Source organism: Podarcis raffonei, chromosome 2 (genome assembly GCF_027172205.1).
Source record: "Podarcis raffonei isolate rPodRaf1 chromosome 2, rPodRaf1.pri, whole genome shotgun sequence".
Lineage (NCBI taxonomy): Eukaryota > Metazoa > Chordata > Lepidosauria > Squamata > Lacertidae > Podarcis > Podarcis raffonei.
This window is the reverse complement of record NC_070603.1, coordinates 89,680,989-89,707,362: the sequence shown is the minus strand read 5'-3', so window position 1 is coordinate 89,707,362 and position 26,374 is coordinate 89,680,989. Positions and strand designations below refer to the sequence as shown.

General features: G+C 40.7%; 1 protein-coding gene across 3 annotated transcripts in view; it reads left to right on the top strand.

The window, feature by feature from the left end:
* IFT122 (intraflagellar transport 122) overlaps positions 1-24,288 on the top strand; it is a 61,839-nt gene extending 37,551 nt beyond the window's left edge. For 2 of the 3 annotated variants that reach the window (XM_053378084.1, XM_053378085.1), the window contains 13 exons: positions 4,359-4,520; positions 8,057-8,223; positions 9,067-9,238; positions 10,081-10,183; positions 12,129-12,269; positions 14,413-14,510; positions 14,856-14,956; positions 16,500-16,665; positions 19,039-19,150; positions 19,490-19,618; positions 21,063-21,142; positions 22,678-22,842; positions 23,685-24,288. In XM_053378084.1, coding sequence (XP_053234059.1) covers positions 4,359-4,520; positions 8,057-8,223; positions 9,067-9,238; positions 10,081-10,183; positions 12,129-12,269; positions 14,413-14,510; positions 14,856-14,956; positions 16,500-16,665; positions 19,039-19,150; positions 19,490-19,618; positions 21,063-21,142; positions 22,678-22,842; positions 23,685-23,774 — 1,686 coding nt within the window. In that variant the 3' untranslated portion in view covers positions 23,775-24,288. The remainder of the gene's footprint in view (positions 1-4,358; positions 4,521-8,056; positions 8,224-9,066; positions 9,239-10,080; positions 10,184-12,128; positions 12,270-14,412; positions 14,511-14,855; positions 14,957-16,499; positions 16,666-19,038; positions 19,151-19,489; positions 19,619-21,062; positions 21,143-22,677; positions 22,843-23,684) is intronic. The other variant, XM_053378086.1, reaches the window with a different exon arrangement.
* The last annotated feature ends 2,086 nt before the right edge of the window (positions 24,289-26,374 follow it).

Genomic DNA, 26,374 nt, shown 5'->3' with positions numbered 1-26,374 from the left:
CAGAACACTCCTGACATATGGTTGTCAAGCCTCTGCTTAAAGACCTCCAAAGAAGGAGACTCCACCACATTCCTTGGCAGTAAATTCCACTGTCGAACAGCTCTTACTGTCAGGAAGTTCTTCCTAATGTTTAGGTGGAATCTTCTTACTTGTAGTTTGGAACCATTGCTCCGTGTCCGCTTCCATGACAGGAAAGTGGTTTTATTTCCACTAATACAACACACATCTGATGGGCAGGGATAATATAATATGATAATGATAATGATAATAATAGCTGGCAACCAATTAAGGTTAGTCCTTCCTGAAGACGTAGATTTAGTTCACTGGGAGGGAGACATGTTGGCAAGTTCATTGTAGATGTAGCCATCCCATTGAAGGATATTTTTATTCCATTGTAGTGACTTTGAAAGTTCTTCATTAAAATTTATTCTTAGCTGTCTGTCAGAGACAACTTTTTAAAAAGTTACGCTCAGTGCCATGTTTCTTAACTAGAAACTATTAAATTTAAAATGCAAAGTACTTAATTAAAAATATAGGCATTTCCATGCTGTTGATCACCATAACAACAAACTGATAGTGCAGATGGTGACCATTAATTTTTAAAATAGGAATAAAAGCAACACCACCACTTTCTGATGTTTACAACCTTGGTTATTAAATCTGCATTATACTATAAAATCTAAGGCTACCAGACACTTGAAATTCCCTTTCATTCTTGTGTCTCTGTATTCGTTTTGTGTGCCTTCCATAACCTTGTCAAAGTTGTAAGAGCTTTGCCAAGAATCACACATGTCAGCAAGTAGAACAAATGTAAATAATACACATTTTTCAAATGTGTTCAGTTTGTATTTCTTTCCTGGCAGGTACTGGAGAAGGAGGAAGGACAGGACTCATGGGGCAGTAAGTGAGCAGGGTAGAAAGGAGTGGATAGATAAATTTAGTAGAAAGGCTTATGACAATTGTAGGTACAAACTAGGACACTTCAGAAACATCACCTGGGCTCCTAACCAGGGCTTTGTTCAACCAGAACTCATTTCTGGCACCTCTCAGGTAGACGCCATTGCTGTTATAAGAGAGCAAGGGAGGTGTTCATGGTGAGTTCTGGCACCTCTTTTTCTAGAAAAAGAGCACTGCTCTTAACAATTGTTTTCACATATTTTAAATAGGTAAAACTGAGATTTTTTTCAGTGAATTCAAATGCACAGTCCAAAGACAATGGCATGACTTGTATTATTTTCAAAGGGGCTTCTGCAGAACAACAGGATCCTAATGTCCCACATGAAATTCAAACATTTTTATATGTATGTATCTGTCTTTGTAAGGCAGTTGATTCTTTTGGACTAATTTGCACTGCAATTTCCACTGCAGACTGAAGAGTCCAGTCATGGATCAGTAGGTTCAGCTGCAAATGTCACACCTGTAAACTTCATTGACCAAATGCCCTGCTTCTTAAACTCACATTTATCCTGCCATGGAAACTGTTTTACGTAGCAGTTTTGTATGCCTGTATCATCATCATCATCATCATTTTTATTTATATCCTGCCTGTTCCCCAGATTGGCACTCAAGGCAGCTTACAGATAAAAATACAAAAACACAGATAAAACAGAAAAGGCTAAAAAGTCTACTTCATGTAGTTGCCATAGTGGCCCACTTAGTATTATGGTTATTTTAGGTCATATTTACAAACGTGTTTGTATCAGAGCTTTGGACAATCTCGATCAACTTCTTGGTTTCTTTGTGTTATCTCTCGCATGCATAAGCCAGTACAGCCCTTGCTTTTGAGAAGCACCAAGGGGCTTCATTGGTTGTCCTGGGAAAAGATACCCATAATGATGAACTGATCTTAACTCAGAAATGCGAAGATTACAATGTGAACAGTGGAGGTGGAAGCTGCTGAGCTTTCTTAACAACTGCAAGTGGATAATTTCTCATTGACACGCAGGAGGGCAATGAGACGTTTGGTAGATCAGCACCTTTGGTATTGTTCCAGAGACACCTCTTAAGCATGCCAAACTAAGGCGTGATCACTTTCCCACCGTATTTAGTCTTTCATTAAATTACAAGTTATCAATTGGTGCCGGGTAACAATTTATTAACTCCTTGAGGGTTATCCCAGCGCAGTCTCAGGCATTTATAGCTCAGGGAAACATTTCATCTGATACGACATGTGCTTTTATTTCTTGGTGATCCACTCACTCTCTGCTGCCTTTGGGAGAATGGGGCTGAGAGTCCTCCTGTAGCCATAATAAAAAGCATAAAAGCTACTTGTATTTTGCTGTACTGATCATTCCAGTACTGATTTGCTCAGTATCTAGCTGCCTTTTGTACTGTGCTCTTTGCTGGTGAGTTCCTCAAGAATTTTTGATCATGGATCATTGTGTTTGATTCTTTGCCTCAATGACTGGCACCATTTCATTTGAGTAAGTTTCAACCCAGTCCTTCATGTGACAGAACTGTTATCTGAAAGAGCTTTAGATGGTTCCAGCCATTTCCTTATAAGCCTTTTTTGTCTGGTTGATAGACACTAAACATCACAAATACACTCTTCCATCTTTAATGCTGAAAGTGTTGATATATTGCAATGTATCCATGGAATCCTAACCCTTTTGAAGTGCATTTGCCTTGGACTGTAGATAAGAGCAACATTGCAGTAAGCATTGGTAGGAACAAGGTTTGACATGTGTTGCGTAGGGTTTGTCTACATATCATGCCAATGTAGAATTGATGTCACCTCTCAGATCTTGGTTGTCATTGGGAAACCTGCATGTGCCTACTGCTTGTATGTGATAAATTTATCTTTCTTTAAATTTACCTATCTTGAGGCGAAACACATGATAGTGCTAAACTGCGGTTCTTTGAACGTGTTTCAAAATGTTTATTTTGAGATGCACAAAAGTTTCTTTTGCAAAAGAGTTGTCATTAGCCTTTTTGTCTTTAGCCTTTCCACCAGTCTGTGGGTGATACTCAAGGTTGGTCATCCGCAGTGTACATCCACTGAAAACTGCCTAAGTAATTTGAGCCCATTGGTTCCAATGGTCTCCTCCAAGTACGACTTGGCTGGATGTCACTTAGTATCAGTGGCGTAGCGTGGGTTGTCAGCACCCGGGGCAAGGCAAGTAATTTGCGCCCCCTAACCCGTGGTAGGCTACTCTGCCAGGTAGGGGCAGAGAGCTGCGAGTGCGAGCGCGCCCCCCCAGATGTTGCGCCCGGTGCGGCCGGCCCCCCTGCACCCCCCACGCTGCGCCACTGCTTAGTATCCTGGTGTTTCCCTCCCTGCGAGAAGTGAGGTTACCGGGAACCAGGCAGAGGGCCTTCTTGGTAGTGGTGCCTGCCCTGTGGAACGCCCTCCCATCAGATGTCAGGGAAATAAACAACTACCTGACTTTTAGAAAGCATCTGAAGGCAGCCCTGTTTAGGGAAGTTTTTAATGTTTGGTGGGCGGGGTACAAATAAATAATAATAATAATAATAATAATAATAATAATTATTATTATTATTATTATTATTATTATTCCTGAAACCCACATCTTAGCAGCTGTTTGCCTCAAGATATAACCTGTATTAGAAATAATAAGGAATGAGAAACGTGATGAATTTGGGTTTCATTTATTTGGAGACATTTCATTTTCAAGTTTTATGAGAACTAAAAGTATTTTTAGAAATGAAATTTGGGGTAAATAGGATTATAATAGGAATATATCATTAAGAACATCTTGGAAATTTCAAGACAGATAAACTGCTTCTTCACCCGGACCATAGTTAAATGATGGTTAGCCCTCTTCCAGGAGGCAGTGATGGGCACCAACTTGAATGGCTTTAAAAGAATATTAGACCAATTCACAGAAGACAAGGCTATAAACAGCTAGTAGCCTCAATGGCTGTGTTTTGCTGCTGTGTCATAAACCTTATGCCTTTGAATACCAGTTGCTGGGAATTTCAGGTGGGCTGTTGCGCTCACGTCCCGGTTGCAAGCTTCCCACAGGCCACTGTTGGAACAGGATGCTAGACTATGTGACCATTAGCCTGATCTAACAGGCTCATTTTATCTTCTTCTTAGGTACTGCATTAAGGTGTGAACCTGCCTTGACTTTTATGTTCAGTTAAATTATATCTTACAATGGGATGTGTTCTGTTTTTTACTGGACTATTGAATGGGCAGGGCAGTAGAGAGACAACATAGATAGCTAACTAATGGTGCTATTGATGTTAGCAGGGCTAAGTCAGTTTATGCGTCAGTAATCCAGTTTAAAAGCTTTGTGAATCACGGCTTAATATTTTCAGTGGCTCTAGCCAATCTTGTTTCCTGCCTGATTATGTTTGCTAAAAAATTTCCTGTCCTTTATTATTTTTTTAAGGAGAGGAAGAAGCGTGGAGAGAGCAACAATGACTTGTTTCTAGCCGATGTTTATGCATACCAAGGAAAGTTCCACGAAGCAGCCAAGCTGTACAAAAGAAGTGGACATGAAAACCTGGCTCTTGATATGTACACTGACTTGCGCATGTTTGACTATGCAAAGGTACATGGATGTGATTTATGGGGTGTTTATTTAAACGGTCTCTGGCGTCCAAGAATCAAGCAATTTCCTTTTGGCGTGTGCATTTTCTTTGGTTCTTCTTTTCTGGAAACTCCTGGTAAATATCACTGACCTAAGTAACTAACCTCTCAGGAACTTTCCCACACAGCATGCAGTTAAACTATGGAATTCACTCCCACAGGATGTATTGATGACCACCAATTTGGGCAGTTTCAAAAACGGATTAGAGACATTCTTGGAGGATAAAGCTGTCAATGGCTGCTAGCCCTGATGGCTGTGTACTACCTCCTCCAGTGTTGCAGGCAGTGTCCCTCTGGATACTAGTTGCTGGGAATCTCAAGTGGGGAGAGTGCTATTGAACTCAGGTTCTGCTTCCAGTGTGTGGTGTAGTGGTTAAGAGTGATGGACTCGTAATCTGGTGAACCGGGTTCGCGTCCTCGCTCCTCCACATGCTGCTGCTGGGTGACCTTCGGCTAGTCACACTTCTCTGAAGTCTCTCAGCCTTACTCACCTCACAGAGTGTTTGCTGTGGGGGAGGAAGGGAAAGGAGATTATTAGCCACTTTGAGACTCCTTAGGGTAGTGATAAAGCGGGATATCAAATCCAAACTCTTCTTCCAGGCTTCCCGTAGGCATCTAGTTGGCCCCTGTGAGAACAGGAAGCTGGTCTAGGTGGAGCGTTGACTTGACCCAACAGGGTTCTTTGTACCGTCTAAGGAACCCACATGGTGGTATTGTGCTGCATTACTGTGCAAGAACGTAGTTTAAAAACTGGGATTCCCATTATATCTCAGCAAGTTTCACAATACCAGTTAACAGCCTCTGAAATAATCTTTGATTCCTTTGATCCTGTAAATGAACCCTGAAGTTGTTTTTGTATATGTCTGCAAATCAAATTCCCATGTAGAAATAAGTTGTACACAATATGAAGAATGTGACAGTTTTACATGCACTTTCATAAGTTTTATGTTGCTGACTTTTAACGTCTTCTGTGGTATTTTTCTTATCAAAAACCTTGAAAATCAGTACGCTTTATAGTCTCATTAATCACTCGTTACAGACTTGCTCCATCCATTACTGGACATAAGCTTTGCCTTGGCGCACATATTTCTAAATTTCTTTTCTGTGAGGGGGAAAGGTCATCTGAAATGCAGATGGTATTGTCAATGTTTGAGCAACACTGCCTTTCTCTAGCAAGTTAGACTAAAAATTGCAAGGTCTTAATATCGGTTTGTGTTTAAACTCCTCTGAAGCAGAAATCTAATTCATAGAGTAGAAATTTGTCATCATGCTAATATGAATTTTCACAATGCTGAACCAGCTTAGAGTAAAATGAAATCTTTTCAGGGTAGCAGAGCTTCATATAGAGGCTAATGACATATTACACACATTAAGCCCTGAAAGTTGGGTTTTCAGTCTGTTTATTTAATGTTAAAGAAATAGTAGCTCTGAATGAAGAAGCAATAAGGGATTACTTAACTCTTTCCCCATCCTCTCAGTCTCTCCCTCCCTCCAAATCCCTCCTCTTGAAATCTGCTGTTCCTTTTTTTTAAAAAAAATTACACAGCTGCCAGAGCTTCATTACACATATTTGCATGTAATGAAGTTAACTTCATGGACAAAAGAGCAACTAAACTGAGTCAATTTTATTCAGTGGTTGAACTTTGGTTTGCCAGTACTGCTTTTTAAAAGAGTATGCAGATTCTTATTTTTTGCCTGCTACCCTCAGGCTACTAGACATTTGCAGAGCCTGTCTCTTGAGCCTTGGTAGTTTCAAACGACCCTGGACAGTTCGTAGTTGGGAGGGAGGATCCTATACTGTGGGGACAGCTCTGGAGATCATGTGCATATGGGACCTTCGATTTCTTATCAGTATACCAAATCACACATTACTGTCAACTCACAAGTAATTTATTGCAGTTCAGGAAACTGAACTTTCTGCTTCTAATTTATTTCAGTGATCTAAGCTACAAAACGCAATTACACAAAACAAACACTGTCTCTCTCATTTCTTGGTTCAGCTTCTTCTCTGTCAAATAAAACAAAATGCTCTTATTTTTAACTGGACCCCACAGAATAGCAGGATGTTCTTAAGCAGAATTGAATTTAATGTTCCTTAAATGCTGTTCTGGGCTCACATTCGCTGCAATGATGCTATATACCAGTCACACTAATTCAGAGTGGTTACTTCATTCCACTTAGTGTCTGATCTCTGCCGAGTTCTGCTCTACCTTAGAGTCCTGTAGTGTGGTACAATCTAGCAACTGGATATATTTCCTTGCATTACATTAAAACCATTCTGCTGCAGGGATGTGCCAGGATGACTTACGACACTATTTCACCCAACACGATGGGATTCCCTGCAGGCTTGGTTACAGTTGTGTCCCATTCTTAGTATGTGCTTACTCTGCTTCGAGCAACAGGATTTCTGTCACTTTTTGTGGCCTCCTAACTGATCAGTTTCTTTTCTGTGTTTCTCTGTTCCCTCCACCCCCAAATCCAATAGGTTGTAGCCATCTGGTATCAACTGATAGGGCTGTATGGTAGATATGTGTCAGATTCACAGCCCTTCTCATACAGTAAACATTAAACTAGCACAACAGGTACCCAGCCATAGGCACTTTTCCTTTACTGTGCCATAAGTATTTTAGTAACATCTGGGTTTGTGTCAAATGTGTTACATCTCTCTAAAAACCAGAGGTGCTTTACGGTCTTTGTAATACATGTTTTCAAAACAGTCTAGCAATTTAGGCCTCTTTGGTTGCCATTTTGTAAATGTAGAACCTAGGAGAGGGAGTACAAGCTCATGGTGACTTACAGAATCACAGGCGGTTGCCCCTTCACAGAGATGCCAAAAACTGAATCGGAGGCATGAGGTGTGCAAACCATGTTTCCTGGCTCTTTGATGAGAGACCTTCCTCATCAGAATCCAGCACTCTGTCTCTTGAGCCACTCGTAGGAGAACACTAGTAAAAAGTAATGTTGCAATTAATGAAGTGTTTGGGTCAACTATCACATTCTAGTCTCACACGTTTGCTAATCCTTTCCTTAAGAGCTGTTGAGTAAGCCAAATTTGCCATTATGGTTTTCGACCAGATTTCATAATTGAATCCATTGGCTTTAGGACCTCTTAAATTGTAAGACTGACCTGTTTAGAGAAAACTGTCACCTGTCTCTTAACTTTATTTACAGACGTTGTTCTTGGCAAGTCATGGAAAGCGGGCAAAAACTGATATTTCATTGGTTTTTCCTCCAGAGAATTTCCTTCAGACGTTCTGTTTTCTCTGTGTTCAAACTATGAGAGTTCTTGTGTATTTTGTAATACCAGTCATGCTTAAATCTAATCAGTTGATTTAGTAATTTCTTCTTTTTTTACTCCTCATGTGATGTAAACTGCAATTAAGTTACCAGAGTATATTGAAAAGTTAGTTGGTAGGGAAATGGGTATTTGGAATGGGCAGTTGGCAGAGTGAATGCTACAGGAAGCATCATGATTGTCATCTCCTGCACTTTTCTCAGGAATTCCTTGGCTCCGGAGATCCCAAAGATACGAAGATGCTAATTACAAAACAAGCAGACTGGGCCAAGAACATCAATGAAACCAAATCAGCTGTGGAGATGTACATTACTGCCGGCGAGCACATGAAGGCCATAGAAATCAGCGGAGATCAGGGCTGGGTTGATGTGTATGTCTGGATTTGTTTTTTCAGAGCTATATGCTGCCATTGTTCCAGAACAATTGCCATTTTTTTCTGGTTGTGCTCACTCTATGGGTTGCACATGTTGAGGGAGGGAAATCCTATATTGGCATAGTGGGAATGGGGTCTGTACCTAGTGAGAGACGTAGAGTGCCCCTGAAATACTTAGGGGCTCAGTTGTGCTAGTTGTTGTACAAATCTGTAACTGAAGATAGTTGAAGATTATGGTGCCTGTGTGATTTACATGTTCAGCAACCCTGTTTTCAAAGCATTCATCCATTCGTTTGTACTTTTGTGTATGGCTGCTTTTACACAAAATTGCATTCCAAGTGGCTCTGAGCATATCAAATGAGTAGCAGCAGATAAAAGAATTCAAAACCATGGTATGAAAAATTAAAATTACAAGAACAATTATAAGGACATTCTTCAAGGTTATCTATAATTACTCTGATTTGTTGAATGTTGGTTTCAGAGTCTTAAGAAAACACTGCTGAAGATAAAGCATGCATGAAATATGAATTTCTTAGGATTTTAATAGGATTCCAGAGTCTGCATCAAAGCTGCAGACTGGATTCTCTGTAGCAAGGCTGTGCCATGCACACTAGAAGTTGCAGTTTTGTATCTGGAAGCTTTTGCTTACAGTCCAGGAGTCCTTTCTGGTGAACAGGCAGGTTTATAGTTTGGCAAGGAACTTGCTGGACTATACATGTAAACAAAAGTGCTTTGCCTTAATACTTAGAACTCTGTACAACAAGTTGCATGCATATGTTTTTAAGAGGTAGCAAGAACTAAGAGTTTTATAGCCACTGATGGGTCTTCTTCCTCATCTAGATTGATTGATATTGCCCGGAAGCTGGATAAAGCTGAGCGCGAGCCTTTGACAAAGTGTGCCTACTATTTCAAAAAGCTATTTAACCATGGCTATGCAGCGGAAATCTATACAAAGATCGGGGACTTGAAGGCCTTGATACAGCTCCATGTGGAAACTCAGCAGTGGGATGAGGTAAGTACAACTCATTTATCATCCTCTGGGTATCTGCATCCTGGATATATCCTAGGCCTTAAATCTTTTCAATTGCATAAACAAAATTTCTCCTTTTTTAATAACTTTTAATTGCGTGCATGTCAATGTCTATCATGCATTTCAGAGTAACCTTGCTACTTGAGGAGAAATAAACCAATTGCATGAGAAGCCTGTCACCTGAGGAATTCCTCAATTACAGTGAGCTATTTACCTCAGATGCTGATCTGTGACATCTTTGTGCCACATGGGGCTCATTTTGTCACAAGAAAAAGAGGTCAATGGAGGGGAAGAGAGAATGGTTCGTGGGAGATGACATTCAACTTAGCACAGCTTGCTACCCTTTTGCCATCTTTCCCTGTTGTGCGGAACTGCAAAGCCACCTTTAGGATTTTCTGGTATGACTGAACTAATGCAGTTTACCAAAATCTGAGTGGATCTATGCAGCCCATTTTTACTCAGGAATCGGCCTCTCTGTTCAGTGGCAGATAGAGATGATGGAAGTCGTAGCCCAAACTGTCTGGAGGGCACCAGGATGGGGAAGGTTGGATTACAGAATTCATTTTCAATTGTCTGGGGGAAGCATTACTTACTGAAATGGCGTGCTGTTGATAAATTTCTGTCACAAGGCACCAGTTCTTGACTGTAATGCAAACCAGGTCTGAAACCCAAGACCCACATGTGGCAAACTACTTCACTTTGATTTCATTGTTTATTTGCCATCAGGAACAGTTCCTCAGATGTATTTGTGAATTGGAAAATCATTTATGTTCAGCTATGTTTCTCAGCAAGCATGTTAAGAATGATTTTTATCCGGTACTTAGGCATTTGCTTTGTGTGAAAAGCACCCTGGATTTAAGGATGAGGTCTATGTTCCTTACGCTCAGTGGCTGGCAGAAAATGATAGATTTGAAGAAGCCCAAAAAGGTAAGACAGCATTGCAAGCACGCCTGTGTGTGTGTTTGACTAAAATGTTGTTAGCACTCAACATGCCCTGGGGAAGTTCCCAGGAACAAAAGTTCAAGCACTGTCTCTTTGAAAGTGATGCTAAAATTTGCATTTAAAGCAAAAGAAGACGATTAAATGGATCTTACTCAATACTTACTTTAGTTGTTGGGTAAGCTTCTTGTTGTCACTAACAGCAGCAACAAATTTAATAAAGTATAAGTTCAGTAAAAAGAGCAGACAAAAAAGTAGATTCTACATCTAGTGTTTCTACGCACTTTCTGCTCCAACAGTCCTTGATAATAATTTGACACATATATATTCTGTATTTTTTTTAAAAAAGACATGTGCTGGTATTGGGGGGACGCCAATGTCTAAACCACAGAGCCTAGGGCTTGCCAATCAGAAGGTTGGCTGTTTGAATTAACATTAACACCCGCGATAGGGTGAGCTCCCGTTGCTCGGTCCCTGCTCCTGCCAACCTAGCAGTTCAAAAGCACATCAAAGTGCAAGTAGATAAATAGGTACCGCTTCGGCAGGAAGGTAAACAGTGTTCCATGCACTGCTCTAGTTCGCCAGAAGCAGCTTAGTCATGCTGGCCACATGACCCGGAAGCTGTATGCTGGCTCCCTCGGCCAATAAAGCGAGATGAACGCCGCAACCCCAGAGTTGTCTGCAACTGGACCTAACGGTTAGGGGTCCCTTTACCTTTACCTTTACTGGTATTGGGGAAAGGGTTATCCCAGTCTGAATAACTAGAATGGCAGCAGCTCTCAGGAGAGCTAGAAAAGCATTTGGCAGTCTTGCACATTCATACCTAGTCTTTAGGAACAAAAAAAGTAATAATGAGCCTTCATGTCCTTAGAATATCAGTGGAACACATGAGGATTGCTTCTCTAGCCATAGGGCAGTGATGAGTCAGATATGAAAATCTATGAGAATGCAGTTTGTAGAGCAGCAAATTCTGTGTATTACCTTTCATAAGCAGTTCTGTTGTATAAGTTGCACATGGGAACAAGACCATTAACAGAAAACGTAAGAGTGTGAATTAGCCCTCAAAGCTCATTCAAATTTCTGTTTTAAGCTTTTGTAAAGCATATATTTACTGAGTAGAATCTGGACCGAGTTTTAATTTCAGCTAGTGACTCTTTATATTTTGAGCTTATTTGCACTTTACATTTTGAGCTTGGGTGCAAGGACCTGCGTTTAAATGGCAAAGCATATATGGCTTTGTTGATTTGGAAGTTGATGTGTGTGTTTTAAGTGACAGGGTTTCTCAGCAATGAACAGGAAGCAGCAGTTAGGAAAGGATCAGGACTCTGCTTTCACGTATATTGCAGGGAACATTGATCACTTAAATGCACATGTGCAATTCCTCAGTCATTACTGCCGCTGATGGATTTTTTTTTGCCATTTAAACTTGGGTTTGTACTGTATTCAAAAACTAAAGTGTGAATTAAATCTCTTATGTGTATACTTTCTTTTGATCAGAATTATTTTGCAGCTATCGAGACACAAATAAATTTGATTGGCCCCTTAGCTAGATAAATACCCAGCTACAGTTTTCCTCACTTCCCTGCTTTTCAGTCCATTTAGTGCTGCTGCACAATCTCATTGGTTTCAATGGGTCTTTTCAGGAACCATACAAAGGCAACCTTGAAATAAATGGGAGTTGTGCAGCAGCAGTGCTTGGTGGATTGTGCCCACAAAGTACATGAAAGAAGCCTGAGACACCACAAAAGCCACAAAGTACATTTTTGAAGTATCTACTGCTACATTAACTTCCCCACAAACATGGAGAAGAATACTAGGGTGTAATCCCTTTCATCTGCTCCTTTGTTTAGTTGTGGGCTCTGTTCTTAATTTTAATCAAGTTAATTGGTTTAATCACTTTGTAAAATCTTCTTTATTTTGGCCCCCTTTGCAGCATTCCACAAGGCTGGCAGGCAAACCGAGGCCGTAAAAGTGTTGGAACAATTAACTCGCAACGCTGTGGTAGAAAGCCGATTCAATGATGCAGGATATTATTACTGGATGCTGTCCATGCAGTGTTTAGATATCGCTCAAGGTAAGGAAATACAAGCAAGTTTACATGTAATCTGTTCATGCCCAAAGGCAGAACATCTCTCAAACTCTGATGGTTTAACTGAAAACTCATTGTAAATTGCGTTGTACAAGACTTTTGAGTTTTGTTATATTGTACATATTATGATCTTATCTTTTCATGTATGGCTGAGAAGAGAAACCTCATTCTTAACCCTAGCTCAAGCTCTGTCTTCTAAGGAAACTAGGTAACTTCAGTTTCTCAAAACATCTGCTAGGGGAAGCCCAAGCTCAGTCTGATTGAATGAACAGCATGGGGTTGGTCACGCCCACCTATTCATTTCAAGGTGGAGGGCTTGTCAACAGTCCTGCTCTTCCTTCTTGCTCTTCTGGGGTATTCCTCCTTTGGGAACCTTAAAAAATGTTCATTTGTTTAAAATGTTTGTCTCCTGCCCTCCTTTTTTTTTTTTACTGATGGGGTTTAGATCATATCACAAACACAGCGAGAGCAGAAAATACAACAGTATGAATATGATTAAAGTTCCTGTTAAAAAAATAAAGTTCCAGCAAAATTTCCATAGGTTGATATCATGCAGATGCCTGTGGAAACATAATCATTTGGGGTTGCTTCCAAAAAGAAACTACTGTTGGTGTCAACTGAATCTCCAAGCTGAGAGTATTCCACAACTGAGGTGCCAACATCAAAAAGGCCCTGTGCCATGTTACTGCTAAATGTACAATCCCTTGGTATCAGAGCAGCAGGAAGGGCCCCACCTTTAAAGATCTTAACATCTTGACAGGTCGGTGTCAAGAGAGGTGCTGTTGTGGACTTGATTCTTTTCCCCATCCATATGCTTTCCCTTCCAATATCCCAGGCACAAAATATGGGGACGAGTTTTGGGTTGGGGTTTTGGTCTTCATTTAGGAAGGCTCACTGTGGCTGATGACATCTGCCATACATCATTCCTTAGCATGCTGCTCAATGGGTGGCCAGAAGGCTAAAGTTCAGAGCTACTGGTCTTTAAAAGTGAAAGGCTTTTACAGGGTAGAGAAGTTGACATTCATTAGTTCTTCTAGAATGTGATGCTTGTTCTGGCAATAGCATTGGGGAAGCTGAGCCATGGGCCCAGGGCCCTATTGGGCAAGCTCCAAAACTAGGGCTGCTGGAGAGGTTTCTCAGTCTAAATGCTCTCGATCAGTTTTACTGGAGAAGAGAGGAGGTTTCAGAAGCCATTTATGAATCTTTACACTTCACTGTTAGCAATCCTTTGCTTAGGGGGATTTAATATGTAGACAACTGTGCTGAGGAGCACAGCCTCAACACGCATCTCAAACATGTTTAACTGAGGATGGGTCCCACTGAGTTTCCTGCTGAGTACTGTAGGGATTGCAGCCTTTGCATACAAAGTAGCTTAAACTATTTCTTTAATGCATACAGTGATCTTATAAAGCAGGCAGCTTATTGTTCCCGTTTCACAGAGTGGGGTTTACACCAGGAAAGAGCAATTTGCCCAGGAACATGTCAGTCTGAGAGCTGATTTTGGCTCCATATTCATTATTCCCACTACCATAAGATGCTGTCTGTCCCAAGCTTTGTGTGACCCAAAATTAAGGTGGAGCAGGCATTATAATTTTTTTAACAACACTGTACAAACATTGATATCATTTTGCCAGTACTCTTAAATACTGTCCACTGAGTAAAGTCACTGCCCTTCCTGTGCACACTTACATGGAAGTAAGCCCTATGGAACACAATGGGACTGCCGTCCAAGTAAACCTGCACAGCAGTGGCGATAATATTGTGTAAATTATTCCAAAAATGCTTGTTCAGTCTAAATGTAAACATGGAAAATGTTATTTCCTTTAGTTATAGCTTCTGCAGATGGTGTTGCTAGAAATGTGGTCCGCTATTAGCTATGGCCCCCGGCTGTGTTAAAACTATGCATTTGTCTTCTTAATTTTCCTGCTTTTAAAGCCCAAAATGACATATAAAGCTCACCAAACTACATAAGCTATACTTTGAGGCACACTTGCTCAGTGGTGCTAATCTCTTAGGGGTGTTAATGCAGTAAGCAGGATGGGTCTGTGATCTTTCTTGAGTAAGTCTCTCACTGTAGGTTGGCAACTGATCAGAGGTTTTATATTGATGCTGCCTTTCCCTCCCTCAGACAACGAGCAGCAGAAGACTGAAATGTTACAGAAGTTTCACCACTTCCAGCACTTGGCAGAACTTTATCATGCCTATCACTTCATCCACAAATGCACTGTAAGATTTTCACATGGAGCTTCACAGTTAGTTCACTCTTTGTCCTTTGAAACCATTCAAAATACTGTTAACTGATGCAATGTGTTTCTTAGGCCTCTTGTGTCTTACCCAGCATATCCTCTCATGGAGAGGCTGGTATAAGATTGTCCCCTGAGTAGCTTATCTTTGTGGCCTCTTTCTTTAAAGTTGAGATTAGATCTAATCTGTTTGGATTCTTCAAGTGTTGTTGCTTTCTGAATAAAGGAAAGCAGTGTGAGGCAAGATAGCAATCAACTAATGCTTAATTCTGTGCATTTCTTTATTAGCTTAACCTTTAATTTTTTATTTTTTATTTTAACATTGCAGGAAGAACCCTTTAATTACTACCTGCCTGAAACACTCTTTAATGTGTCTCGGTTTTTACTTCATAGCCTGACCAAGGAAACACCTTTGGGAATTTCTAAAGTGTATCCTTTAAAAGGCAAAATCCAAATTCAAGAGCTGACAGGCCAAGCAGAAGGCTCATTGGTGTTGTCTGTTACTGGCGTGCTGCAAAAATCTATGTGATCCTTGCTCTCTCAGAGCTACATTACACAGAATATCAATAGGTTGCTATTCCATCCTCTGTATGATGTTTGAACCCCCAACCCTCTTTAAACACTTGAAAGCATAAAACACTTCCTGCGTAGCTTTGGAAACATCTGTGAACCGTACAGACATGTTGCTTAGAAAATTTGCCCTTCACTTGGGCAGATGAAGTTGGATCTTCACGTTGCCACACGGCTCACCATTGTGTTTGCTGCAGCAGACCAGCATGGTTACCTTTCTGGGGTTTGTCACTGTGAAGATTGTAGATACGTTACACTTGCCATAAGGAGTCTCTTGACTGGCCATACAGTTTAATTCAAGGCATGCAAAGTTCAGGCAAGTATCTGGAATGTAACCGAGCTTTTCCTCCCACCTCTCCATGGATGAATGTGTGGGACAACTTGTTTCCTATCACTGCCTTTGGGAAGGTGCCATGCCTTAGTGACAGAGCATCTCCTTTACATGCAAAAGGCCCCATGTTCAATCCTTGGCATCTCCAGATAGGTCTAGGAGAGACTCCTATATGAAATCTTGGAGAGCCACGACTGACATTGTAGACAGCGCTGATCTAACTGGATCTGACTGGCTCTTGACAATCCTCCTTTTGGCCTGGCTCCAAATATGAAACTTCCTTCGTTTCTGTCCAGAATTGCTTTTCTGGAAGCTTGGTCAGCTTGAATTCAGAATGGCCTACATTAAGCTTAAGCTGCATGGTGTGTTTTCCCTGGGATTTTTGAGTTTCTAAGATATTCAGGCTTCATTACAATAAGAGGATGGGCAAAGTTTTAGGGTGGCTTAGTTTCTTGAAGGAGGTTCCTCATAACTTGCCTCAAAAGTCTTGCTCTTTTCTGTTGAGTGAAATCCAGTTAACCCAGCTTAAGTGAAAATATTTGAATTGAGGCCTGTTAATTCCTGTCAAATGCATTTAGTTTATCTAGACAGCAGATTTGGCCCCACTTGCTGTCTAATCATCTTTCAACTGGAAGGAAGCACCCTTGTTTTTTGTAATGGACTTTGGTATGAAAAACAGACTGTAGTGATGCTTTTCTACTGGCTTCCTTTTGCATGCAATAATTTATGTTGCAAGGTGGACGCATTTTGACCAACAACAAAAAAGGAGGTTCTTTAAGAAAAGCCATCTCTGTGTCCCTTCTTCTCTGTGCAAACATTGCTAATTTGAAAGAAGCACCCTTCATGTTGATGGGATTTCTCTTTCAAAACACCATCCCCTTCAGCCATCTAGCAGTTGTTTCACATTTTGTTTATGTAAACATGCTTATGTAAACAGACTTCTCCAGCGGAGGCCTCTTCCAAGCCCTGGCTTTGGTTGTGCTTAAGCACATAGCTTCTCTGATTGAAAGCAATGATGTGGTTTTTTTTCTGCTTGCCATATGTATGTTTTGTTCCTTAATTTGATTACAGCAATACATTATTTGCCCTGGCAAAGCAGAGCAAAGCTCTGGGGGCTTATAAATTGGCTCGTCATGCCTATGACAAGTTGCAGGGGCTGCAGATCCCAGCTAGATTTCAGAAATCAATTGAGTTGGGAAGCCTGACAATCCGGTCCAAGCCTTTTCATGACAGCGAAGTAAGTTCCCATTTTGTATTTTCCCCATTTCCCCCCATATTTGACATGACACAAGAGACCACACTGGCACGTGTATATAATCTGAGAGGCGTTGTGAGTAAATGTACTGCTTCTGCAGAAAAAATATGTTATATGTCGTCTCCTTATTAAAATGAAGATAGGTGCCTTGCCTGTTCAAATGTATGTCTTTCAAGAAACTGCCTCACCCACTTAATCCCCACATGCTATCCTGGCTGATACTGTTGCGCTGCTTATTCCCACCACTCTGTGGCATGCTTCACCTTATTTATTTTATTTACAATATTATTAATAATCTTGCCGGCCCTTCACCATAAGTTCCCTGGGTGGGTAACGATACAGTATGCAAATATAAAAGCAGATAAAAGTGGTTCAAGAATAAAACACCTAAAAGAGCTCCAAATGGAAGAGAACAGTGTCTGTCTAAAGTGCAATCATGTCTAGTCAGAAGTAAGTTCATTGAGTTTAGTGGGGCTTACTCCCAGGTTGCAGTCTAAGGGGCTCTGTTTTCATATATTCCCATAAGCATTTAGTTCCTTTCTTCTCTCTGGGACTGTTCACAGTTGGTCTCTTATGTTTGGGCCTACCCCATTCGTCAGGCTCCCCCCTTTTCCAGCACTTGGGACTCGTTACTCTTTGTAAATCATGTTTTTAAAAGCTTGCCTTCCTCTTTTTAGTCATTGTCTGAGTCTTGCCAATGTTCTATAAAATTCTATCTAAAGGGGCGTGCAAATCAAAATAAATTGTATGGTGCAAATGCTTAACCTTAAATGAACAGGAAAAAATGCACTCCATCTGGCCACCTGAAATAATATAAACACAATAAGGCCCTGGAGATCCATATAGCTGCCTGAAGTAATTGTGCAATTTAAAAGGACATGAAGTGAATGAATCAAAGGTCCCATGTTTCATCAAGACTCTGAGCCAAAAAACCTGTTTCAGTAACGTTTGTTCACATCTTTCTGGCAATGAGTTGTGTGTTGCATAGGACTCATCTGACGCTACAACGTTTGAAAATAGAATATCTAATGACTCAAGCAGTCATACTCTGGAAGAATATTTATGAAAGCTTAAAGGCCCCAATTTCACTATTTTATGTTTGGTTCTGTTCTCCTCCCCCCCTTTTTTTTGGTGTAAAGAAACTTAAGAAAATGAGAATTCTCATGTGGTTCATATAGCCTCATTTTTTGGCTACCAACATTGGATAGGCAGACTGCTTCAGGGAAGTTCACACACAGTCAGATGAATACAATATTTTACAGCTGAATGTGGCAAGTAGCCATTAATAGATTGATCTGTCTCCTTGTGTTCATGCCGTGGTAGCAAATGTGTTGCCATCCAGATGTTGTTGGACACCAGCTTCAGTCAACCTCAGCCACCCTGGTCAGTGGTCAGGGATAATGGGTGTTGTAGTCCAGCAATATCTGGAAGGCACCGCTTTGGCTATCCCTAGATTGCTTTCTAAATCCCGACACATTGGGAGGCATTCAGTTCCATTACTCATTGATATTTTGTGTTTTTAAAAAAGGGTGTGTGTGTCTGCCTTTTCTGCTTTTGGAGAGAAGGTGAATAATTTCACTTTACTTAGGTGCTTTATATCAGACATGAGATTTTACACTTTGTTGTAAGTCCCTTAGCTGTTTTCCTGCCAAAGGTGTCTCTCAACTATACTGAAACTCAGCTAAGCTTGGTGTGAACAACCTGGGCCCTCTGTATTAAAGATGAACTCTTCTACTTTATTATGTCTTGATTGCTGCTATCTACCAAGGATGGTTCTTAATGGTCTCTTCAGCACATCAAACAAGAAACATGATGACACATGCTTATAGCCTTGTTAGTAGTTGCTGTCTGCTCTGGAAATTTTTCTCCTCTGAAAGTTCACCAGAGTCTGAGCATGTTTTGCAGAATCCATGGGATATATTTTTAATTTAAGATGTCATTTTAGAATTAAGGATATATGTTTCCATTCTGAACCTTTCAATATACGTACTCATTTTGGTTATTTTTAAAAGGTAGCTGGCTCGATGTGAAAATATATACTGTAACTGTAGTGATAACTGGTCAGCTTCAGTAGCTGGAATCTAGAATCCTGCAGGTGCATCCAAGTTCTTCCTCACCAGCATCAGGCTTGGGGGATTTTCCCCTCTTCAACCCAGTTCCTTGTTTTCGAGGCTGCATTGGAAGGCCCCCTGATTTTTCTGAAGCAGATCTTTTGAGCGGGTGGGGGCATAAGGAGGTGCTAGGGAAGGGGTTATTAGGAGTTCTCAGACTGGCTCTCCACTGTTCTTACGATTCTGCCCAACATGTTCAGCTGTGCTCTTTTGCTTGCAGTAACCTCTGTGTGCTTCTTTGCAGGAGCTTGTGCCTCTGTGTTACAGGTGTTCCACCCATAACCCATTGCTGAACAACCTGGGGAACGTCTGTATTAACTGTAGGCAACCCTTTGTCTTCGCTGCTGCTTCTTATGGTGCGTTGAAATATTACCACTCTCCTGGATAAAATATGTCTGATATCTGTGGAGTCTAAAATTGTTGTGATTCTGCATTCTTACAGGAGTTTCTGGCAGTGCAGTGCCTGTTTCTACTGTGTATCTCTCTCTCTCTCTCTCTCTCTCTCTCTCTCTCTCTCTCTCTCTGTGTGTGTGTGTGTGTGTGTGTGTTCTTCCTCAGGTGGGTTTCCAAGTATACGAATCTCATTACTAACAGGTTGTGTGTGTGTGTGTGTGTGTAACAACGTCTATCTCTTGAATGGATACAGCAGGCATTGTGGATTTTCTAAGTTTCGTTTTCACCTCCGTCCTTTTCAGATGTCTTACACCTGGTTGAGTTCTATTTAGAGGAGGGGATCACTGATGAAGAAGCTGTTGCTTTGATAGATCTGGAAGTGCCGAGACTCAACAAAAGAGACAATAAATGGCAAGAGCAGATGAGTGATGGTATCCTTTCCCTCTTGAAAACATCACTTCCCTTTTTCACACATAACACTAAGCCAAACCATGTCTTAGCATAAAAGAGCATAGTGGGCTTCCAGAGAGGAGATTGTGGCCACTTTGGTCTTCCTTGGTCATTTAGCCTTTGTGCTTTGCTGAGCTAAACCATGGTTTGGCTTAGCATGCTTTCTGAACCTCAAGTCATAGATTAACTCTCTTCAGACAAACCACAAGCTATAACCAAGGATTGTCCTTTGGTTTACAGCTTGTGATTTGCGGAGAGAGCGCGAAATGCGAGTCCAAGTTCAGATGACACACTAAGCCAAACCAAAGCTTAGCTCACTGCAGCAGCAAAACAACCAAAGTAGCTTGGAGCCTGTATATTTATTCATTTGTGCTTCACCAGGTTTTGTTTGGAACAACTATATAGTAACACTGTAATTTTTATTTTATTTTATTAAAAAATTCACATGGTTTATTAGGGTTTACACATTACTGTACTACAATAGAACAGTACAAATCCTTAGTTTCCCTTCCCGCTCCCAGCTTCCTTCCCTCTCCCCAACCTCATGCACTTCTTAAAAAATATATTTTTAGCTACAGTGTTCACCTCTGATACTCAGTTGTTTAGCATGCAATGCAGTGTTCAGGTTTACATGCACAGATAAAGGTTAAGATAAATGAGTATCAGTGCTCTGCTGCAGTCCTAGATTAACATCTGTTACATTGGAGAAGTTTCCATCCCTTCGCTGGGCTGAGCTTATCCAGCCCCCACAACAGGGAAAAAACCCCACTGTGCAATTTTAATATATTTTAAATCCTTTTTGTTTGAACAATCACATCAAACTGTTAGGACTTAAAATAATTGTTTCCCTAACAGACTTTAAAGAAACTACTTTTTTATTTTTCAATCCTCCAGCCTCCAGCCAAGGAAGACAAGGCCGGGCTTTCTTTGAACTCCACCATTATTGATAGCATTGCCAAAACTTGCCATTTTAACGGGCCATTCGCTTTGGGAGTCTCATTCTACTGGCTGCAGTATAAAGGCACGAAGCCAGAGAGATTGAGATCCATGTTGAGGCAGGATGCTGTGTGCAGCACTATACAGAAGAAAAGTGGGAATGGGAAATAATGAGAATAACACTTTAAATGCATGTTGGGAGAAAGGTTGAGAGTTAGCCTATTAAGCATCCTTGTTCAAAGGACCAACTGTGGAATAACTTGTGTGTGTTTGTTTTCCATAATCTGCTGCTCTCGAACACTGTGAGGCAAGCCTTCTGCATCCTGATCAAGACTTACATGCAGTTTTGATCGCAAGCCAGGGTTTCTATCACAATGTATGAGTTTTTCACCATTGGACATGCGGAGAATAGAAATCTGAACACCACACAGGTGCTCTCCCTTTGCACTCCCTACTTCTGTGCAATTCTTCCCTAACAAATGTTCCTAGATGTGCAGACAATGAGACTTCTTTACAAAGCAGACGAGATCGAAGAGGATGACCCATTTACAGCAAAACTGAGCTTTGAGGTTAGAAAATGTCTTTCCTCCAAATCCTTTCACCTTTGTTTTTTGCTTTGTGCTGCGAAAGAGCACCTAGTATGGATTTCCTACCAGCAAATGTTTTCTTCGTGTCACATCTTCATTCCATCTGTAAATATTTTGTAATTTCCCATAAACCATCTCTACCTTACTCCACCAGATACAGCCTTCCCTTGACTTGTCTGACTGCTTTATTTCTTAATCCCTCAACTGATGGAGCGTAAGACCCAGCTGAGAATTGCTTATTTGAGTCAAATGGCCCAAATTGCAAGAAGACTCATGAAAATTCATTGAAGGAGCCATCCTGAGCCCCCAAGAAGGGTAGCTGGGAGGCCACTGGCTATGGCAATCCTTCCTCTCCATGGTCTCACGGGGAGGTTCACAGCTAGAGGTTTCCCTGGTGGGCTGCTGCCGTAGCTGAGTGAGGTAAGGGCAAAAAGGAAGCACCCCAGAGGCATGCCAGGAGCAGATCAGAGATCCAACACCCACTTACTCTCTGACCATGCACCTGGAATGGGGAGAAAACCTATGTCAGGCCAAGAGTTGGCACAGTTATTTCAGGTTTTATTTTATTTTATTTAAGAGCCCAGCAAAGAAGAAGAAAGTGCACACGTGTGCACAAGCCCAGCAGAACTGGGGAATTGCCATTTTTTCTGCCCTGAATTGTCCTCCCTCCTACCCAGGAAGCCTCAATAGGATTGCCATGTTCAAGGAGATACATTAATATCCAATATGCCTCTACACATTTCATTCCTGTTTTGTTTTTTTTAAGAACCCCAATCACTTTAGGTTATTGATTTATTTTAGAAATACCTACCCCACTTTTTTTTTTTAATTTGGAGAGGTGAACTTCAGTGAAAGGCTATACAGGCAGCTGGACACCCTGCAGGCAAACGTTCGTTACTGTTTGTTAGAGAAACGGGCGGCTCACAACATGAAAAAATGCATAATTACAGACCTAACAAAAGTAGTCATAAACAATAAATATAATATCAAAGAGCACACAACCAAACTGAACAATTTCCACATAAATCATAATAAGATATAAAAATAAAGATACAAAAATATTAAATAACTTTGGCAGTAAGAGCTGTTTGACAGTGGAACTGACTCCTTCGGGAGGTTGTGGACTCTTCTGCTTTGGAGGATTTTTAAGCAGAGGTTGAATGGCCATCTGTCATGTATGATCTAGTTGAGATTCCTGCATTGCAGGGGGTTGGACTAGATGACCCTGGGTTCCCTTCCAACTCTACAATTCTATAATTCTATGATTCAGTGCTTTCCAGCACCGCGTTGCAAGAGGACATGTGCATGCTCTCCAGAACTAGGAATATTTCCAGGACTAAATACAGAACTGAAAAGAAACTGATAACTCAGTGCAAATGCTTCTTTAATATATGCAGATTATTCCCCCCCCAAAAAAACCTCATACTTACTCCCTGAAAAAAACAACACCTTGCCTTTCCAGTGATCTACCAAGTTCAAACATGTTTTTCCTTTTCTCAATCACTTGTTTCCTGCAGCAAGGTGGGTCGGAATTTGTCCCTGTGGTTGTGAACCGCGCAGTTCTCGGGTCAATGAGCAGGAGAGACGTGCTGGTTAAACGCTGGCCCAAGCCGTTACAGTGGCAGTACTTCCGATCCCTGCTACCAGATAATCCCATTACCACGTGTCCTTTCTGCTTTCAGGTAAGGGCAATATTTTACATCAGGAGGGTCTGATAAATGTTCAGTTGTACCACCAAATAAAATAGTACAGGATTATTATTTTTTTAAAAGCCCTCATACACTGCTGATAATTGTAAATATACCTGTGGCACTAATTCATTTTAATGCTTAAAAATAAAATAAAAGCCTTAAAATTAACTTTACTACATAAGTGGCAAGGCAAAGCATCACTTTGTGGCTGCTGTAAAGCCTTTGGGAGACCTAAATGAAGCAGCCAAGTTGAACTAAAGTGGATCATAAATTGCACTTCTGTTTGGGGGTTGCCTCCTCTTTCTCTGACTGTATTCAGGGCTCCTCCAGATGACCTGTTTATTGAGCATTTGCCTTGATTTGCTTGCACAAAACTTAAGCACACATTATACAACGTCCACTCTTTATTGTGTGTTCTTTCTGGTTTATCTGCAAATCAGGTTATATGACAATGAGGTTATATGACAATGGATGTTAATTCTGATTTGGGTGCCCAGAAGATACATGTCTAACCAGTCAATCATTTTTGCTAGTTTTCGATGTCAGACTTGTGTCCCTTTATTGTCTTTCATAGAGACTGACATGTCTGCTCAATGGAAACATTAGAAGTGCATTGTTGACCTATATTATGTGGGAGAATGTGTAGGTGAATGAGTTCCTGGTGATATATAGCTGATGTTACCAGGGTCATAAGAGTGTTGCAGTTTATGTGCATGTTAATACAAATGGAGAAAGCACCAAAAATGCTTTTAGAGCAACCCTGTCCACCCACTTTCTTCCTACACTGTGACTTAAATTGAGTCACACTTGACATCTGCAACCCTCATTTACAGATGTTTCATTCAGAAGATTACGAGCTCCTGGTGCTGCAACATAACTGTTGCCCATATTGTCGGAGGAAGACGGATGAATCCAGCCAGTGAGGGAAACCAGACGCTCATGCATCCTGCTGCTTGGTTTCTGTAAAGTGTTCCTGAGGTCCATTAGGCTTTCTTAACAGCTTGTTTGATGGCAGAGTATAAAAAAGAAAATTATATATGATATTCCTACTTTCCTACTCTTTGTATATGAAACTGGCACATGCCAAGTTTTGTTTTACCCCCCAAGAGAAATGTATATATATATATTTATTTTTAACAAGTGTAACTGCAGAATTTGTATGACTGGTGGGTGATTTGTACATCTACAGAGTAAAACAGAAGAGAGGATCTATGGAGCTATATTTTTTCTATTAAACAGCCCCCCTGCGTAATGTTAGAATGTATTCTTGACATTTTCACAACAGCCTGTCAATTTGTCACTGCTAACCTTTTAGGGTGAGATTCTGCCTGAAGAAAAATATGCTAGTTTTGCACCTGCTAGCACTAGTTCTGGACTGGCTCCTTAGCATTTGGGTTTTATGACAGTTTTCAATAAAATATCTCTTTTTGAAAGAAACCTGTGTCCTTTCTTTTCATATTTGTTCTCTGTCTCTCTGAACTGCTATTATGAAAAATGGGCTTCCACAATTTTGACAAAATAACTGTACTTACACGAAGGACATTTCTTTTTCAAGGTCTTATTTACTGCCAAATGCTTCCTGTTATTTTAGAAAAGAATTATTGTAGTGGGAATTTCATAGAATTCAAGAGACAAAAGCTCTCATTTATTGAGGTATCAGAATCATTAGGGTCCTTCAGCATGACCCAAAGACCCTGACATTTGCCACATCTGTAGGCACCCTAATTATGAAAACATTTTGCAAGCCACATTTTGAGATGTGGGGCGTGAAATAGAAGCCAAAAGGATTTAAGTACTTTGACATCACTTACAGAGCTGAACTTTGGGGTGTGTGTGGGTGTAGTTTGAAGACACTCTGATTAGAAGCAAACAATAATGTGACATTTGTAAATATGACTCAGATGTAAGAATGAGTTGGGTCCCCAAATAGTTAAGCTGCTCCATTAGCTGAAACGCTGAACTTCAATACACTCATTGTTGAAGACACACTGATGGTTATAAAGCAAAGATGGGAAGCCTCTGGTGCTCTAGATGTTGTTGGACTCCAACTTCCATCAGCCTGAGCCAGCATGCTAGGGGATGATGGTCTAGCAGCCAAGGTAACTGTAGCAAGACTGAGTAAAAAAAAATTAAGTGTCAATCAACGATACATATTTTGTAACAGGTGCTGCATATGCAGGTCTCTGATCCAGCTGTGAGCACCAGCAGTAGCCAAAGCTGCACCCATGTGGGCTGGTCAGCAAAATTGGGAATCATACTGGTCACCTCTTCAGCAGGGAGGCAACCAGAGACTAGGCCAGAGCACTTCCAAAAAATGAGGTTTTATTGATGAAGTAAAATATAAGGCAAATTACTAAAGGTTGTCCGGGAGAGGAAGGGGAAAGATGAGAGTGATGAGGCAACAAGGCAAAGGCAGGTGAACAGAGATGCTTCAGCATTTGGAAGGAAAGGAGCAGGGAACACTGGAAACTAACGCAAAAAAGAGCATCTGAATGAGACAAAAGTAATACTGAGTTCTTGTTTGATTTGATATTTATTAAATTTCTATTCCACCCCCTCATCCCGAAGGAAACTAGGGCAGCAAATATCAAAATGTTAAAACAATATCAAACACATCCTTCCATTAAGATCTGTCAGGAACATGCCAGAGGGAGGCAAGGATCACAGGATGATGGGCAGACCTGGACTGCCAAAGTCAGGAGATCTAAGAGTCAATCGGACTGTGTGCCTGCTGGCAAGACTGTTCTCTTGAAATCTCACACAGTTCAGGGGTCCAAGACCAGCTACTGTATAGCCTTTGAAAAATCAGTAAGGCAAGACACTGCAAAGTTTAGACAGTGCTGTCATAAATATACCAGCATACATGGAGCCTTGACATGTTTTGGCAGCAGACTTGCCACATAACATCAAAGGTGTCTTTTGGATCTTCATAACTGCTCGGACTGTCAGAAGTTCTGATAATATATAAATATGTCATGCTTAATCTAAAAAGAGCTTTCTAAACTCTGTAGTGGTAGCTCATAGATGTTAAAATATTAACTTTGGCACCACTCATTATCATTACTCATATATGGACCAAACAAGCAATCTAATAAAAGCATCCTTAGTCAATCTGATTCGCTTTATTTCCCCTTTCCCACTTTGTTGATGTGGGTGGTGCACTTAAAAAAAAAATACTTTTTATTGCCTTTCAAACCATATAGCCAAACAAATATCTACTGCTTCCATTACAAAAAGCCCTTAAAAGTGAAAAGTTAAAGAAAATTAATAGGCTCTCATCTGTCTGGTCTTTGACCGCAAGAAAGACTGATTGATGATTGATTGATTGATTGATTGATTGACTGCCTAGGCCCTCATACAGAAGCTACAGTTATTCTATGTAGTGACAATATTGTAGACATATTGCAATTAGTTAAGGAAAGTTGTAAGGAAGTGATAATAAACCATATGCTGTGTAAATAAGCCATTGTTCATTTAAAACTTAGATTCTATTGGTTTTGTTAACAAATTTTATTGTCTTTGA